This window comes from Phalacrocorax carbo, chromosome 10, assembly GCF_963921805.1.
Source record: "Phalacrocorax carbo chromosome 10, bPhaCar2.1, whole genome shotgun sequence".
Lineage (NCBI taxonomy): Eukaryota > Metazoa > Chordata > Aves > Suliformes > Phalacrocoracidae > Phalacrocorax > Phalacrocorax carbo.
Genome location: NC_087522.1, coordinates 7083838 through 7101102, shown reverse-complemented (window position 1 = coordinate 7101102; position 17265 = coordinate 7083838). Strand labels below are relative to the sequence as shown.

The 17265-nt window shown below is 50.0% G+C and overlaps 1 protein-coding gene across 1 annotated transcript in view; it reads right to left on the bottom strand.

The window, feature by feature from the left end:
• Nucleotides 1–610: 610 nt before the first annotated feature.
• The window catches only part of ADAP1 (ArfGAP with dual PH domains 1), a 62371-nt gene continuing 45716 nt past the window's right edge, over nucleotides 611–17265 (bottom strand). Inside the window, exons 5-11 of the mRNA XM_064461666.1 lie at nucleotides 13810–13922; nucleotides 11556–11702; nucleotides 5983–6066; nucleotides 3566–3628; nucleotides 3099–3170; nucleotides 2437–2665; nucleotides 611–2031 (exon numbers count right to left, since the gene is read on the bottom strand). Of these exons, the coding sequence (XP_064317736.1) occupies nucleotides 2003–2031; nucleotides 2437–2665; nucleotides 3099–3170; nucleotides 3566–3628; nucleotides 5983–6066; nucleotides 11556–11702; nucleotides 13810–13922 (737 nt within the window). The 3' untranslated portion in view covers nucleotides 611–2002. The remainder of the gene's footprint in view (nucleotides 2032–2436; nucleotides 2666–3098; nucleotides 3171–3565; nucleotides 3629–5982; nucleotides 6067–11555; nucleotides 11703–13809; nucleotides 13923–17265) is intronic.

Here is a 17265-nt window from a genome sequence, read left to right as displayed (position 1 = left end):
AATGTCTCTAGCTATACAGGCGTGTATGAAACAGTTCATTTATATCAGGCTAAATTAAATGTCTGTGCCTAATGATAGCTACATATATACATGCCGTGTTCATATGAGCACTAGTCAGCACATATAGAATCATTAAGGTTGGAAAAGACCCTTAAGGTAAACCTGTATTATAGTATGCTGTACCTGCTAGGCACAGTTTATAGGGTGTGTGAATAGTCAACACCTCCTACAGACTTTATATTCCTAAGAAATAGATACCTTTTGTGTATGTGTGTACACATATAGACCTAAAATATGAGTAGTATATACAATGTACACTATATAATACACACACACAAGTGCAATACATATTATGTTGTATAATAGACATAAATATGTGCACATAGATAACATGAAATGTATTTACCTAATACACACAGGTGTGCAGCTGCCCTCCCCAGCGCGGAGCAGCGCCAGCCCGGGGCAGATGATTTTGTGGCTGTCCTGCACCCCCAGGGCTCTGGCAGGCCCGTCACCTGCTAGTTTTCATTTTTTGCGTGGTTTCGTTTGGGTTGTGGTTTTTTTTAACCCCGCTCTCCCCTCCCCTGCCCCAGCACAACACAGCCACGGCTCTGACATAATAATTTATTGGTTCGAATGACATTTAATACCACAGTTGTCTTACCAGTGACAGAACGAATGCATACAGCTGACGAGATGCTCTCATTTACACACACCAACGTAAGAAACGCGTTGGACAGGTCAGTGTCTGGGGCTGGTACTTGAGCAGACGCTGCAAATTTCATTTTTTAATAAAAATCAAGCACATGGTGTGCAGGTCCCAGCCCACCCGCCCCGACCGCAGGAATTACAGTGCTCAACACAGCGCTGAAACATCACTTCAAGCAGCTTTTTTTTTCTTTTTTTTTTTTTTTTTTTGGGGGGGGGGGGCGGGGCGGGAAATCAACATAAAAAATTAGGAGAATCAAAAAAAAAAAAAAAGAAAAAGTGCAACCACTGGTTTGGAGAAGTAACCTGCCACCGGCCCGAGGGCTGCGCCCAGGGTGGCCTTTTATGGTGCCTGTCAGCAAAACTGCACCGAAAACTCAACACACACCCTCCCCCGCAAACCCACACCCGGCTCCCAAAATAGGCTGAACCCCCCTGAGCCATGAGCCAGGAACATGAGCATGGGCACAGCGGGGCAGTGATGGGGTGCAGGCCCCGACCCCAAGAGCTTTCCTCCCCTGGCATCGCCTCATGGCTCCCTGTCCCCCTTCCCCTCGCAGGGCCCCAGGGCTGGGGGGTGTGGGGGCAACGCTGCTCCCCCTGTACTGAGCACCCCTCCTCCATGCCCTTCCTTAGGCAGATAACGAGGCTGACAAGGCCAACGATGCTGCTTTCCTCTAGTTCTAAATCCCGTTTGTCCCTGGCCTGGGTACAGCATCACCACCGCTCCCCAGGTGAGGTAATTGACTTATCATTTACTCCGATGCCATCAGGAGGCTCAGCCATTTCGCACATCACCATTTTGGGTGTTTCCACGTCGGTGCTTCACATCCCACAAGGACGTCGCAGCTCAGGGACTTGCAGCGCTGCTGGGAAAGGGCTGGTGGGGAGCCGGGGCTGTGAGGACCCTCAGCTCCAGTGCACAGGGGCCAGCTTGTGGGGGGAAGCCCCATCTCCCCATGAGACACGCCACCAACAGTCTTCGCCACCCCGCCGAAGGCGGGTGGGAGACCCTTTCAGCAGCTGTGGGGTGATGGGGTTTGCAGGGACCACCCATCCCAGCAGTGCGTTGGAGCGGCCACAGAGCTGGATTTCAGGTTGGATCAGCATCTTCTCCAACGTTTCGCTGTTGCCCTTCTTGATTTCCGACATGATCAAGTGAATGATGAGGGGAAAGGGAAGTATTATCATTATTATTACTGTTATTATTATTCATTATTTTTAACATTTCAAATAAAACCACATTGTGTTGTAAACAGAAGCTCACTCCTCAGGTCTGCCCAGCCAGTCCCAGCTAAGGTTTATGTTTGAAATGGGCTTCCACTGAAAGAAAAACAGAGAAAATTAAGTTAAAACCAGGACAAGTGCTGACAGGCGGTGTCAGCCCAGCACAAGCCCACCCTGCGGATGGTTCATGTCATGCCAATGCTCCTTGGCTCCGATTATCCTTATGACAGGGTGACCGATCATCCTTACAGCACCCTGGACATCACACCAGAGGCGATGAAGAGAGGACACCATCCTCCTCCTCCTCCCTCCCAGCGTGAGTCCCTTTCTGCTTGGGCAGCCTTTGCATCCTCCCCCAGGCGGGGAAGGGCTGTCCCGGTCACACCGCACAGGAGGGAGCGATGCCGCTGCATCCCCAATCCCCCTCCTATCCCTCCCATCCTCTAACGCACAGGAAATAAATGGCCGAGGCTGACCTCCAGCCCTTGCCAGCAAACACACCTGCGTATTCCTGAGGCAGCATCGGCCGGCTTATAACCTTCTGAAAAGTCGTAATCCACTCCAGCTGGTCGTCCTCCGTCTCACAGGCGAAGAGGAATTTCCGATCTGGGGTGACGATGGTTATCCCATGCTGCCAGTGGTTTCCCTGTGTGGACGGCGGGAGCCCTTCCAGGACCTTGTAGCTGTTTTCCTTGCTCCCAATAAAAACTTCCCCTCTAGCAAAGGCATCCTAGGACACAGTGGAGCGGTCAGGCAGGCGCGACCGTGACAGGGAGCTCTGCATCCTGCGCAGCCAGGACACGGCTCACCCTGCACCACCCAGAAGCCCCATCAGCAAAGTGCAGCAGCCAAACACCAAAAGCACCAGCCACCGCACAAAGCCTCACTCCAGCTCCTCCCAGGGGCACCCACGATACCGAACCAACACCAGGGATCCAAAATTCAGCCGCAGAAAAACCTGCGGCCGGTGCACAGGATTTCCAAAGCCTGTTTGGTGAACATCTGTGCATGGGGCTACTGCACGCTGGACACCAGGCAGATCCACCTAGCAGTGACATCTCAGTGCCCTCTTGGCTCTCCCACCAGCCTGAGCATCACTGCATATTATTATTATTATTATTGCAGAGAACTCCCAACAGACAGTCCAGGCACCTTCATCTTACCAGGGGATCTTTGAAATACATGAGCCGTCGGTCATCCATGGTGAACCATCGCTTTTTGAATCCCTCCGTTTGCTGAAGAGTCAAAAAATGCCGGATTACACACCAAAGCAGCGCAGCTCCTTGCTTAGCGGCATGACCCAGGAGTACCAAGGCACTTGGAGGAGCCTGATGGGTTGGGGGAATTGAGGACAAGCGGCTTCTGGGCCACTGCAAGCCACCACAGGCAGGCTCTGGGTCACCTATACCAGGTGGGCTTGCAGGAACGGGCAGTGAGAAGGGAGACAGGGTGGTCGGTCTGTGAAGTGGTTCTGGATTGTTTTAATGTTTTGAAACATTTTAATGTTTGCTTCCAGGTGGGGAATGTATATTAGTGTGAGGGTGGGTTTGTGCCACCAGCGGACCCTTCTCAGCCCCGTACAGAACAAGACTCCTATTTGGAGGGACTGCAGAAACATTTCATATCCTACCTTTGGCCCTGTTTTCTCCATGTACCCTTCCTTCAGGTAGTTTCTAGAAAGCTTTGGCACCAGCTGGAGCAACCAAAGAGGAGAGAAAAAAAGAGCAGCGTCAGATGGAGGGAGCTGGGGGTCACTGGGCGCATGGGGCTGAGCTGGGGGGTCACTGGAAGGAAAGCCCAAGCCGAGCCCACCCAAGACAGCTCTGGCTGAATGCTTTGGTCCCACCTCTCCAAAGCCCTCAGAAGATGCGGGTGCAGAAACATGAAGCACCTTTGAGCGCTTTGCCCACAAAGCAACCACCCTCCAGCAGAAGCCCCCAGGCCAACTCCCACTTCACCAGCCAGCTCTGGTGATGCATCTCCTCCACCAGATGCAGTGGGAGCTCCTCACGCAAGCCCCAAAGTACAATTTGCCTTTAAAACCCCATTAACACATGCTGCCTATGCACTCCCCCTTCCTGCAGATACTGCTGACAACAGCTACCAGCACCAGGGATATTTTTAACGCTGCTTAGTGAAGACAAGCCTGTAGCTGCAAGACCTTTGCAGATGCCTCTAAAAGCCTCATGAAAGATGACAAAAATGTGGCCAACAAGCTTGGCCATGCGTCGCTCTGCCTCCCCACCCCTGCTCCTGCCTTTCATTTCAACCAGTTATTAATGGCTCCGCTTGCCAAACTGCGCTCCCACAATGCTTAACTGCCCAACAACAGCTCTGGTCAAGCAGCCGTGTGCTTGTAGGGCAAAGACACCCCAAAATACAACCCCAGAGAATCACACAGCCGCTCTGCAGAAGCCAGGAGCATCTTCATATAAGACGCTTCATCGCGGGCAGCAAAGGGCTCCGCAGTGTTCGTAGCCCCAGCGTTTGGCTCCCGGGACAGGGCTGTCGACACTTTTCTAAGCAAGGAGTTCATCACTCTCAGCTCAGAGAGGTTCCTCCGCCCCGGAGATGGGTCCCCAAAGCATCCTTCAGAGATCCTCGCTCCCCAGGAGCTGCAGAGGCAGCCTGGGCATTCATAGGGTGGTGTGAGCAATTGATACCTCTCTACTGCATTTAACCTGGCTCCTGTTCAGAGTTAACACCTTTTCATCTCTCTGGCAGGAAAGAGCAACCATAAATCAGATGCAAATGATGGCAACATCCAGGACCGAGCTACCTCGCGTACATAATGCAACCTCTGCAGAGCTGTCCCCAAGCTGAACACTCCGAGGGGTAGTGCTCATAAACTAAACCTCGCTGAGCGTTACAATTTTCCCCCAAAGAATAATAGATGACAAGGGGATGATAAGTAAAAATATAAATAGCTTGTCTCCCATCGACACTGTCAGGGCATGAGCATATGAACCCTCTCACCAACTGCTGCACAAATGGCATCTCTATTAAGGTCTGTGAGGTTTTTCTGGGGCAATTCAATGCAGATGTGCCAACCGCTTTAACAGAAGTAGGGGATATGGAGAAGGAGAGAAGTGATTAAGGAAAGTATACGCTGCACAGCAACTGTACTGTAGCCAGCTAACGAGGCTCCTCTTACGGTTTTTTGTATTTGCCCAGTTTAACTTCTTATCAGAAAATGGTCTCAAGTCCCTTGTGCCAGGGATCACCAGCCGTGGGACTGTTGTTCTTTTGCCTCCCCTCGTTCTCCCCAGGGAGCAGGGTGATCTGGGGCAGCTGATGTCGGTGCATGGGTTGACAGGAAGGCTGTGGCTCCGGTGGGACCTTGGGGCACACGGGCAGCCGCAGGACAGACACCCTGCAGCCCAGAGCCAGCCCTGGACCACCACTAGACCCCTCCCAGGTAATTAATAGAAGGCAGGTAATGCAATTAGATTTAAAAATCTATGAAGCCAAGGAGATAACAGAGTAACCAACAACAACAAAAAGTCCAGAGCCAGTGACGTTACACAGCAATTGCAGTACAAGGCACATACAGTCAGCTTGCACTAATAGAGCCTCTAGTATTATATTAGCAAAAGATAATGCAATTAGCAGTCCTAGCTCCCGGAAAACAGGAGGCAGAGATTTATAAGACAGGCTGCATTGACCTGCCCACAAGAACTCAGCCCAGAGGCTTGGAAACAGCACCAACACTCTTTTGCCTTCATCTTTTCTGCATGCCAGCCTTTGTTTCAGCTTCTAATATTATAACAACAATCTTTGAGAAAGACATGGCTTCTGTACGCTTGACAGTGCTGGAGTTACTCATACGCACGACTCACATTTTGAGTGTGAACATGTGTGCGTGCACACGCACAGTTTCCAAGGCTGCAAAACAGGTGCTGCACGTGGGCTCTACAGCCCACCACAATTTCAGCCCCGTAATTGTTAAACACTCTGAAGGATGGAGCACGCTCCAAGCCTTCCAGCTTGGTAACAAGATGCTAAATATAAGCAAGAGGAGGAAAAAAAAAATACAGGAAAACTCACATCAACATCGCTGGCTCCAGGGAATGCCACTTGTAAGTAATGAAAACGTGCTGCCCGGATGGCGTTGAACCAATCCACTATTTCCTAATAAAAAGAAAGAAAAGCATAGTGTGTAACGTAGTCTGCACATAAAATAATGTGATCTTGCTGCGTTTCATCTCTCCCATCACTTTGTTCCAAGTGACAGAGTGCAGTTTAGCAGCAGTCCTAAAAAAAAAGAACAACAGACAAAAAAGGGCAGGGAACAGGTGAAGGATGGGGAACACCCAGCTGTTGTCCCAGGCTTCAAAACATGCACGTTGCTCCGCAGACCCCAGTGAGCACCAAGGGGCTCTCTGCAGAGGGAAGGATTTAAGCCTGTCTCTGAACTGGCGAAACCAGCATCAAATCAGCATTTGAGATATCAAGCGCCAGCATTGAATTTGACCCCACAAGCACTCGCTGGCTGGGTGCAAAGCCAGCCCGACACCTCTGCAGCCTGCCCAGCACCCCCTACCCACCCAGTCCCTCCAGAAACCACAAGCCAACTGTGGGCAGGATATGCAAGGAACACCTGAACTCCATGCAAATTTTGAGGCCGTAGCAACATATTTCAGTTATTTGCTAAAAGAGTGGCCAAATATCTGTTTAACTTTGTACTCCAGTCTATCAGTCATATCTGCGAGTCCTCTAGGGACAAGCCCAGTTATACTGAAGTCCCAGCTCAATTACCAGATGCTCTGACACTTCTACCTTTCCTTGGCAGAAATCTCTCTCTGGTTTTTTGGTGGTGGTTTTTTTCCCCCCTCTGAAATAGTGGCTTTAAAACTTATTTGTTTTTAAACCCATCTATTCATTTGCCTCTGGTGAGACCCACAGAGCTTGTGCTGCACTGGATGCCTTTTTGATGGTTTCACTGGAAATGCCACATTATTTTTAAGTCATCCGCACAAGGAGCTCTCAGATAACTGCCTCGTGGTCTAAAGGTACGGGCAAAGGAAAGGCACGTCAGAAGGGAGATGTAACAGCTGCCCACACCAGGATGCTGAGCTGCAGGAAGACAGACCTTGAACTATCTGGCGGTCATTAACACACGTGAAGCTTCACACATCAGGGACAGGTTCAATGAGCCAGGCTTGATCCTAAAATAAACACTGTCAAGCTTTCAGGTGAGGTTGCTGTAGTGTAGAAAAGACCATATCAAAGCAGAAGTCAGCCTTCAGTAAGATTTAATTTTTTTCTATGCTTTAAAAATGATTGAGGGGGAAAAAAATGTGTAATTTTGGAGATCTCAGTTTTAAGGAGCTGATTGGAGGTACCTCAAAAATGGTCTAACATGGCAAACAGGTACCCGCTAGAAGTTCAAACACTTTGCTTTGGCTTGTCAATCTACTTCAAGTTGAAGGGGGGGGGGGAAACCCCAACCATAATAGGACAAACACAAACAATGTTTTGGAAAACTCTGACCTACTTCTCTGAGGTTTTATTTACTTATCACTTGCTTCCCTATGCTAAGCAGCTAAGCAGACCCCAGATAGCAGCACAAAGAGGATCAGCGAGAGGAATTGGCTCCTGAAGTTAATGATGGCCAAACCAGGCTGGAGGTAATGAAAAATAAGCTGTAATGTTAAAATGTTGATATTTCATACAGTGACCAAATAGATGGCTATATATTTATGTATGTATATATATTTGCAGGTCTCCTCCTCGATCGTGATGCAAGATAGGATTTCACCCTGCAGAAAAGCAGAGGCTGAAACCCTCGCTGGCTTCCAACCGCCGATTGCTTCTCGGAGTATTGCTCGCCCATCGCTGGAGGAAGGGGCACCACCACCTTTCTTTATACAAACCTACGCCTGCATATGCAAAGCCTGAAGGCTCAGTTGCTAAAAATTTTCTGTCTGTATAATTATGAACAATGCCACAGATACAGCGAGGAGATTATATCTGATGTATTAAAACAACATTAAACTGCTCCGTGTTTTCAGACGGGAAGGTGTTGTCTCATTAGCTTGTTAGCAGAGATTCCTTTCACCGATTTATGTCTCAGAGCAAGCAGAGAAAATGAACTGCCTGCACCTTTGCAAATGGCTTTTCCAGGCTCTCAGCTTCCTCCTGGCCTGCTTGCAGCGCCACGGCAGACTCCCCCTCCGCATGCCGCCTTGGTGTCTCTCCAGTCTCCATCCTGCACCAGAGCCACCCACGTTGCCGTGGCACTCTCAGACTGACAACCTCAAATAAAAATGCAACTTCTTCACACCACACCTCCTGCTCATCCATCCCCAGGGCTCGAGGAATGAGGCCCTCCACTACAGCTCCTCCTGCTGCTGATCAATCCCCTCATGCCACCTATTCCTGTCCTCAAAACTCCTGGTGTGGCTCCGGAAAGGAGCACAGGGGAAGAGCATTTCATTAATTTGTCCCGAGAAGATGCAAAGATCTTGGTTTGCACCCCGAAGAGTGGCCTTTCCTGGAAATTCAGCCCATCTCCGAGCATCCTAAGGGTGATGGTAACACCCGGGATGGCAGCAGCACACTGCAGCTTTACCAGCTGCTCCTGCTGTGGTTTCCAGGAGAAGCCCTGCAGAGGGAGCTTCAGCCCCAGACAGGAGCCCAGAGCAGTGGGAAATCCACTGCTGCAGCTTTCCTGCCTCCCACGCCCAGATGGAGATTAGGGGGCAGGTAAAGGCTGGCTCCAGCCTTGCGCCCAGTGGAGGGACGGCCTCGGCAAGAAGCACCCGTTCAGGCGCCTCCAGGACACAGGGCATCTGCACAGGGGAGTCACCCCATGCCAAGGACTGGTCTTGAGCTCCAACAGGTGCCTCAGCTCCACCCCGGCTGGCTCAGTATGTCTGGTGGTGGGCAGGGGCTAACAAGGGACCACAGGAACATCCTTTAAAATGGTCACAGCCCAGCACACATCTTGCCCTGCCCCTCCAGGCACCCACTGTTATGAGACACCCACACCACGAAAGCACCCAGATATGTCCATTTTGAGCAGGGTACCGGGGCTGGTTTCAGTCTCTTGTTTGCCATCGGGACACGCTGAGTCGCACGATGCTGTCCCACCCCGTGAAGCTCTGGGGTGGCGGCACGGTGACCTGCTTCGTCCATCCATCTTTTTTTTATCCATTTGGGTGCCTTACTCCAGCAAATGCCACCAGAGTGGCAGGGCTCCCCCAGCTCTTTTAGGGGTTGAATAAGCACATGTGGGATTATCCCATCTGAGAGATAAGCCCACTTTCTTCTGGGGTATTGCAGCAGAATAGCCAAGCAGAGAACAGCATGAGAAGCTCTGGATTACTGCCGAGCCGCTCAGTGGAAAAAAAAAACCCTGAATCCTGCCCTGTTGGGAGGCCAGCCAGATAGATCAGTGGCAGGATTCAGCAGGGAGGGATCAAACCCCAGAAATACGAGCCTAAATCAGGCTCGAGTGCTTCGGATCAGATTGAGGCAGCACCTCTGGGGTACAAGGGGACACCCTGGGGCTGCTGGGTGAGTATGGGAGGGAGCAAAAGGCAGCAGGGGACTGCAGCTGAGGCCCGGGGCTGCCTCCAGTCCCAAAGGATGGTAGCTTAACCCAGGGAGTGTGATCTTCTTGCAGCCCTTGCTCAGCCAAAGAGGCAGACCAATTTCAGAGAAGTTGAAAGAAATTCAACCTGGCCGTTACCGGATGGCATGAGAGCGCCTCCTGCCAAACCACCGACACAAAGGCAGGAGCAACTGCGTGAGACCTCCGAGACTGCTCCTTCCACAAACCCCCAGCAGAAAGCTCAATATTTTAAACCCAAAAAACCCAAATAAAAGTAAAACCTGACTCCGATCCTTGCAGCTGGGCTGAGTGGACCACCAAGGCCCAGCAAAACAGACACAGGCATGATGTGGGATGCAGCTTTCACAGGAAAGAGCTTCTTCCTCTTATTTTGGTTTAAACAGTGGCCAGGGAGGTACCTGAGAACAACCCAAGTGATACTTTGCTGTGCTAAAGCAGCACCTGGCGACAACCAGTGCCTACTCCACACCATGGGACTTTAATAACCACCAGACAGAGGCGATGGAGGGGAGGGCACATTTGGAAGCAGCCCTGCTGGAGCAGCTCCCCGGGACCCTGAAACGCATGAAGCGAGACCCTGCTGTGCTACAGGGTGCGAGAGGCCAGGGAAGCTGACCATCTATTATGCACATCTATTATATGCATATAAGCATGTGTATGAATGCATATTACATGCACATTTCTGTGCATGTACAAAACCAGGTGATGCCACTAATTAACCCAACACAGTGATTTCCTCCTGTCAGGAGTGCCTGCACTACACCGGAACCACATCCAGCCTCTGCAGCACAGCCCTGCGAGCACAACGGGCATCATCTGGCTCCACCGCACCCAGAGCCTGAGCGGCAGCAAAGGTAAAATCAGATTTGCTCACCTGCAAATGAAGAATATCTTGGGATTTGGTGGCTTTATTGGCCTATACAATCTGGAGAGGAGAGACTCTTCTATGGGCGCTGACTGCTTATCCCTAGCAGGGCTGCCTGGCTCACCGTGCCTGGGGGAACAGCTGGGAATGGGCTGTGCACTGAGACAATCCTGCAAATCCCCACTGTGCCGTTCCACAAGGCATCGCCCTCAGAAAGCCTCTCCGACAGACAGGGCGCTGAACGGGATGTAGCATCAAAGGATGAAGGCACTGCAATGGCCAGAGGAAAGTAGACGCAACGTGAACATGACAGCTTTAGGCTCCGATTTCATGGCCACTCCGGGGCTGCTGCTATTTTATGGGGAGCCCCAAATATTTGGGGGAGGGAGGAAAGGAGGAAAGATATTAAAACAAGGCTGTGAGATGGCACCCACTGCAAACTCACCTGGGTCTGCTCTCTGCATGGACACCAGTCCACGGAGACAAGACTCAAGGGGCAGTATGGTGACTGTCACTGTTCTTCATATTGGCCCCACAGGCTGGGACCCCTCTGACACCCTCCAGGAGGGCTGGGACCCCCCCTCGCTGCCCTAGGCTCCACACCCCGCTGTCCTCGTGCAAACGACCATCCCAGACCCATGAGCCGTCTTCTTCACACCTCCCTTCAGAGTCACAAGGGCATTGAAGCAAGGGGATTTATTTCAATATAAACATGCAGGTTTGCATTTTATAAAGTACAACAGGCAGAGAAATGACCAGTTGCTCAGTTCTCCTACAATCCAGTTCACTCCTCTTTTATGAGTCCTCAGATCAATCCCCCTCACCTTTCATTGCTCTGTTCACCCCTTCTCCTTCTCTGGGCACTGAGGAGCCTGCCTTAAAAACGCTTCTGTCTCTGCGCCTACTTGCAAGCAGAGGAACAGCAATTCCTTCCATTTGCAAGCAGAGGAACAGCAATTCCATCTCATTGTTTAGAAGACACAGTTTGCAACTTTCCTTCTTGGAGAGATGTGATAAACATGCTCAAAGCTGTTGTGCATCCCATACTCCCACCCCTCCCACACCCCCCCAGCAATTCCCAGCTCAGTTAGAGCCTGGTGGGCCACAGGCTGGCTCTGAACAGCATCAACCCCGCAGGACCACAACCCAACCCTTCTTTTTCCTCCGTGCTCTCACCTTGCCATCTTCATGATAGACAAAGATGTTCCTTGTGCTATTGTCCTTCAAGTAAGTGATCTGCAGTCCGTGTGGGTTTCCAATTTTTGCAGGCTGGAAAGTCGCATTTAGATGTTCAATCTTCATAATTGCTTTGGGTTCTTTTGCCTGGAACACACAGCTGAGTGAGCAAACACCTGACAATTGGCTTTCAAACCAGAAATCAGTTCACTTGGTCAGAAAAAAATCCTGACTGAGGCCATTAGCTTAAAAAGAAACAACCCAAAAAAAACCCCAAACAACTCCCAGCCCACAAAGCTGCCTGATGATGAGATATCAGAGACTGTGCTTGGATGGCAACGAGTGCTTTCTGCCTGCCTGGGAGAATGATCTGCTCTTCTGCAAAATTCAGCGGGGTTCAAGGGGAGAAAGGTTTCAGCCCAGGAGCAAGATGGACAGGCCAGGTCTTGTGATAGGATAATGTGCTATGAAGACAAGCATCTTCACCGTGCCTCCTGCCCCAGCCTCTGTTCAACTGTCTCCTGACTCCTAGATCAGCCTCTACCTAATGATAAGTGACGAGCATTTACACCAGGTGGAGTACTACCAAAGAAGAAAACAAACCATGCAGCCAGACAAAAAAAAACCAAACAAAACCAGAATGCTAACTAACAGACGAGGAAGCTTTCTGCATCTCAGGCACTCACAACCAGTTCATCCTTGCCCAAGAAAACTGAGGATTATCCCCCTTGCCAACATCAGACCTGGGACTAGGCAGGCAGGGGGCACCTCGCCCACATTCCCACCAGTCCCATCCTCTCACATGAACCACTGGCTTCTGACTCTGCTCCTCCATTTGTCCTCCAAACTGGGAACTTTCTTTCCAGAAGGGCAAATCTATACCTTACAGCCCACCTCTTAGTGGGGTTAACCCAATGGTGAGCCTGGATCAATCCCTCCCAGGCACCCATTTCACCTGCATCTTCTGTGGCAGGTCACTTGAACTTTATAGTGTGCTTTGCCTTCCTACAAAACATCTCCAGAAGTTTACCACCCTTTCAGAACTCAACTGAGAAGTGAAGTAGCAAGTGTGAATAAAACATCCCAAAAAAGAAAGCTTACGCTCTTGGTAACAGCAGTTTTAGGACACAGCAGGGGCCAGCAGAAGGTCACGAAGCGGTGCTGTGATCCCCAGCACCACACAGAAGCCCTTGAGCTGGTCGAGATGCAAGTGCCGCTTTGGGAACTTGGGGACTTGCCGTGGGCACACAGCTGCCCTGGGTGACCACAGCAGGGAAATCCCAGCAAAGAGGATGCATCTAGACAATGCCATTCCTGCCAAGGCTATGGTCAACAGCAAGCAAAGCAGCTTTAAACTACCGGAACAGTCAATAGTGACCGAATGGCAGCTGCTGGGACTTTCACTTCTCCCTCGGTAATGACTGGCTCTCTCCTGTCCATGAGATGCAGTTGCACCACACCAAGCTGAAGACAACGACAGTGCTATCAAAGCTGGCCGCTGGGCATCGAGAAGTGTGGCTGGATGCTCCCCTCCCCTGCATGGCGTGGCTCATCATGACACCACGATTGCATCAACTACATGAGAAAACTGGCTGGTGGCTCGGCCTGGGCTGCTCTCAGCAGCAATGTTCAGGGGAGACTCAAAGGTCAGAGGAAACATCTTGGCTTCCTCCATTACATGATGCAGAACGACAGAGCATCCACCCATTCATCACAAATGCAATTTTCACAGTAATAGCTCCATTTCTCGCTTACAATAAATGAAATGCGCTCTGGGAAAAGACAAGTGCTTCCCACTGCTTGACGCTGGAGCAGAAAACTAGGGGGCTTTTCCTCTGGATTGCTTGCCTTGCCATGAAAAGGAGGTTTCAGACCCCAGTGACCACTATGAGGGGCCGTTACCTTCCTCACAAGCTAGCCACAAATATGGAACCCACATCAGCTGGATGATGCAGAGCCAGAGCTGAGAAAAAACTCCTCCGTTGGTAGTTTAAGAAAAGCCTTATTGACTCAGCAGAGCAGGAATGTGTAAAATCGCCAGTTAGGGTGTCTCACTGTGAGTGGTGGTGGACCAAGAGCGAACCCTACTAAAAACACCGGTAAGCTGTACCTGGCACCCTTGTCCTGGATTGATCAGAGATTCAATGGTTATGAAAACTGTAAAACTATAAATAAAATGGTGGCCTAGGAATTGTTCAAAGATGCTCTTACAGCTGCGATTCCCTGCCCACATACAGCAACCCCAGGTACTCACGTCATTTTTGTTGAAGTACTTCAGTGCTCCTTCCCTCTCCGATAACACGAATTTTCGGCTTAAGAATTGCCCGTTGTCACGTCCTCTCTTCCACAGAAATCCTTCTCGGTACCCTGCAGCAGAAATCAATTGCTGAGAACCAGGGATAAAACGTTGTATTTAAAAAAAAGAGATAGGGTAAAGAAAAGGAGATGAACTTCGACTTCAAAACGAAGCAGACCAAATATGTGGCTGGATTGCTCAAGACATGAACAGGCCTTTTCCTTCAGATTTGCCCTTCTCACTCCACTCTTGCTCTTTTCCAACAGCTTGAGTTTCACAGATGTCCCTACTCCAACACCGCAATGTGGCAGGCAAAGGGGGATTTCCACTGTGCATCCCGTGCTGCAACACAGGCAAAAACTTGAAGAGCAAGGCTGTGTCCCTGCCGGAGGTCCTGGCACGGGGGATGCTGCTCGCCTTACTCACATTAAGTAGTACTTTTGCAGCAAGGGAAAGGCAGGCAAGATCTGTCCTCCCGCGTTGGTGCTGCTAAAAAATGAAAAAGAGGGTGTGCACAGACAGGGAAAGTAGTTCAGGGAGGATGGATGTATCAGAGCAAGCCACAAATACATTTTTCACATGGAAAAAGGGGAAACGTTTGCAGTTCTTCCCACTGACTTCAGCACACTTTGGTTCAGAAAGCCACTGAGCCAGGCTCGGCACCATCTCCCCTCGGAGCAGGCCCCTCCAGCCCCCAGGCACTGCCGCCAGGCAGCCCGACTGGCCACCAAGTGCCTCTTCTCTCTCCCTGGGTATCAGCCCCATGGGTGGATTTGCTGCTCAGGAGGAACGCTATTCAAAATACACATACTTTATTTAAAACTCAAAAGAGCCAGAAAGACAAAAAAGAATCTAAAAATCTTAACTCCTCAAATCAGAAAAGAAATTACAGCTGATCTCTGCTAGCACCTCCTGCAGCAGCCACAACACGCAACTTATTTCACAACAAGTTTAATTGACACCCTTATTTTAAATGCTTCAAAACAAAGAAACCCCAATAACTGTCCAATACAAATTTTGTGAATATTAACAGAGCAGTTTGATGGTCGTCTTCCATTTATTTAATTATACAGGAGTTCCACTGAAAAAGTGTTCCCTTCCTTAGTTTCACACTTGTTAGATTTTTTGTTATTGGCTCTTGGGAACTAGGATTTTAAAGTTAAAAATGACATGTTTTATAACAACTTTCAGCAAAGTAACTAAACTTTTTTTTTAATATGCGGAGTGGCTCTGGAATCAGCAGGCAGCCTCTCCCTTTGCCTACCCGCTACAAACCAGTGGTGTGCAGAAATTCCTCATTCAACCTGCTTTTCACTTGTCAGTCCTGATATAGGACTGATTTAAACCACAGATTAAAAGATGCAGAAAAAAAAACCTCAACCAGCTTCTCCACACTGACTGTAGATACAAGCGATCCTGTATCCATGCCATATGTTTCCATGCCTTAAAAACCTAAAGCAAGAAAAAATGCACACAGACAGACACACATTTAATGATGAGAAAAGACAGGAAGAAGAGTGATATGAACAAAGACTCAAGATGCTAACCAAAGGGAAGGCACCCATCTAGCTAAATGTACTTTTGCAGACAGTGAAAATACCAGTTTTTTCTGTCTGGACTTACAAAACTTACTTTCTCCAGATCCTCCAAGGGACTTTTGCTGAATGCCAGGCAAAGCTATCGACATCTGCCATAAATGAGTGCAATGGCAAAGCCCGTGCTCTCGCTAATGCTGAATGCTAACCACAGAGAGCATCATAAATCCGACCGATGCATCCAAGGGCTGGCACGCAGTACTGCAAATGGGCTGATAACTTGATGCAGATGGAAGGAGTGGAAATACTTAAAGCTGTCACCAGACTTTCCTTTGTTTCTTTATTCTATACAGCAGGGCTCTATTTTAAAATGTGGGGCCTCCCTGCCCCCTGGAATGGGTGTGCACTGCCACCCAGGAACCTGCATGGGTGTTTTCATTTCAGAGCCTGCATTACGCGCTATTTACAGCTCACTCGCACGAGAGAGTCAGCACAGGCAGGGTGTGCACCTCTCCCCCCATAAGATCCAGCAGTCCCTGCTGCCTACGCTCCCACAAACCTGCCATTCCCCGTGGCCAGCCAGATCCAGCAGCAACCCAGTTCATGTCACTATGTAGAGAGACAGATGGGACAGCTGAACCCTCAGTTATTCCACAGCAACGGACAACTGGTGATGCCACAGCACTGTTCCACCTCTGAGCCCTCCCATCCCTCCAGTGCAGGGCAAGCGCTCCACCCCACGCAAGAGCATCATCACCCGTGTGCACTGGCAGCTGTATCCATGTACACCAGCCCAGTAACCCAGAGGACCGATACCAATGTATCAAAGGAATTAGAGGTCTGAAGCTCCTTCTCTGGTCCACCCATCCAGCTTGGAAGAGACCCCACCAAAGCCATGAGCAGAACTGGCTAATTCAGCCCATCAATTCAATCCTATCCCAACCGTGGGCTTGCTACGTACTTTTTCTAGTGAAAAGACATGGCTAATCCATTGGAGGGCACTTGCAGTGTCAGAAGGAGAAGAACCCAGAGGGAACAGGGTTATCTGAAGTCTAAGCAAGGGGAAGCAGCCAAGAAAGCCATTGAAGCCCAGACAAGGGCAGCCGATCTGACGACAGCGCGGGAAAGGCCCACGCTGATGCACTGGTATCACTGCTGTGGTAGGAATTAACTGCCAGGGAACCAAAGCTCTGACTGATTCAGAGTCAGATGCTGCTACCTGCCAGGCTCATATCAGCAAAGATGCTACATAACCTACAGTGGGCTGTACATGACGGAGCTGAAGAGGAATAATATCTCTCTGACAGGAGACAGGCAGTAGGTGATGCTCAGCTGATACATTTATAAAATGCAAGACTTGCTTAACGTGGTGCAGAGATGCTGCCAGGGCTCTGACGGCTGGTGTTTGCTGACTGCTCTCTTCAATAGCAAAACATCAAGCAGCTTGCTCTCAAAGCGTGCAGTTTACAAACCAAGGACAGGCAGTTTCTGTTACCCAAAGAGTGATGATTTTTAATGCCAAGCCAGTTGGAGCAACTAGACAGTACTTCAAAAGCCATTTCTATTCACTCCACTGAACGGCAGAGATGGTTTCAGAGCCTCCCTGCTACCTCCCTGTGGCTGACATCTGGGGACCACTAACATCTCGTAGGGGGACTGGAGAGAGCTGGGTTTGGAGGAAAGAACATCAGTGTCAAGCAAAAGAGAGGAGAGACAATGAGAGGAGGACATCTCCAAATGCAAATGCAGGGGGATGCAGAAGGAAAACCCATCTTTTCCTTCAGAAATCCCCATCTGGGGTTTGGTTGGCTCAGGAGAGCATGCTGGGCACACAGAGCTCAGCTCTCGGTGGCTCCACCTCAGAGCAGCTCAGCTCCAC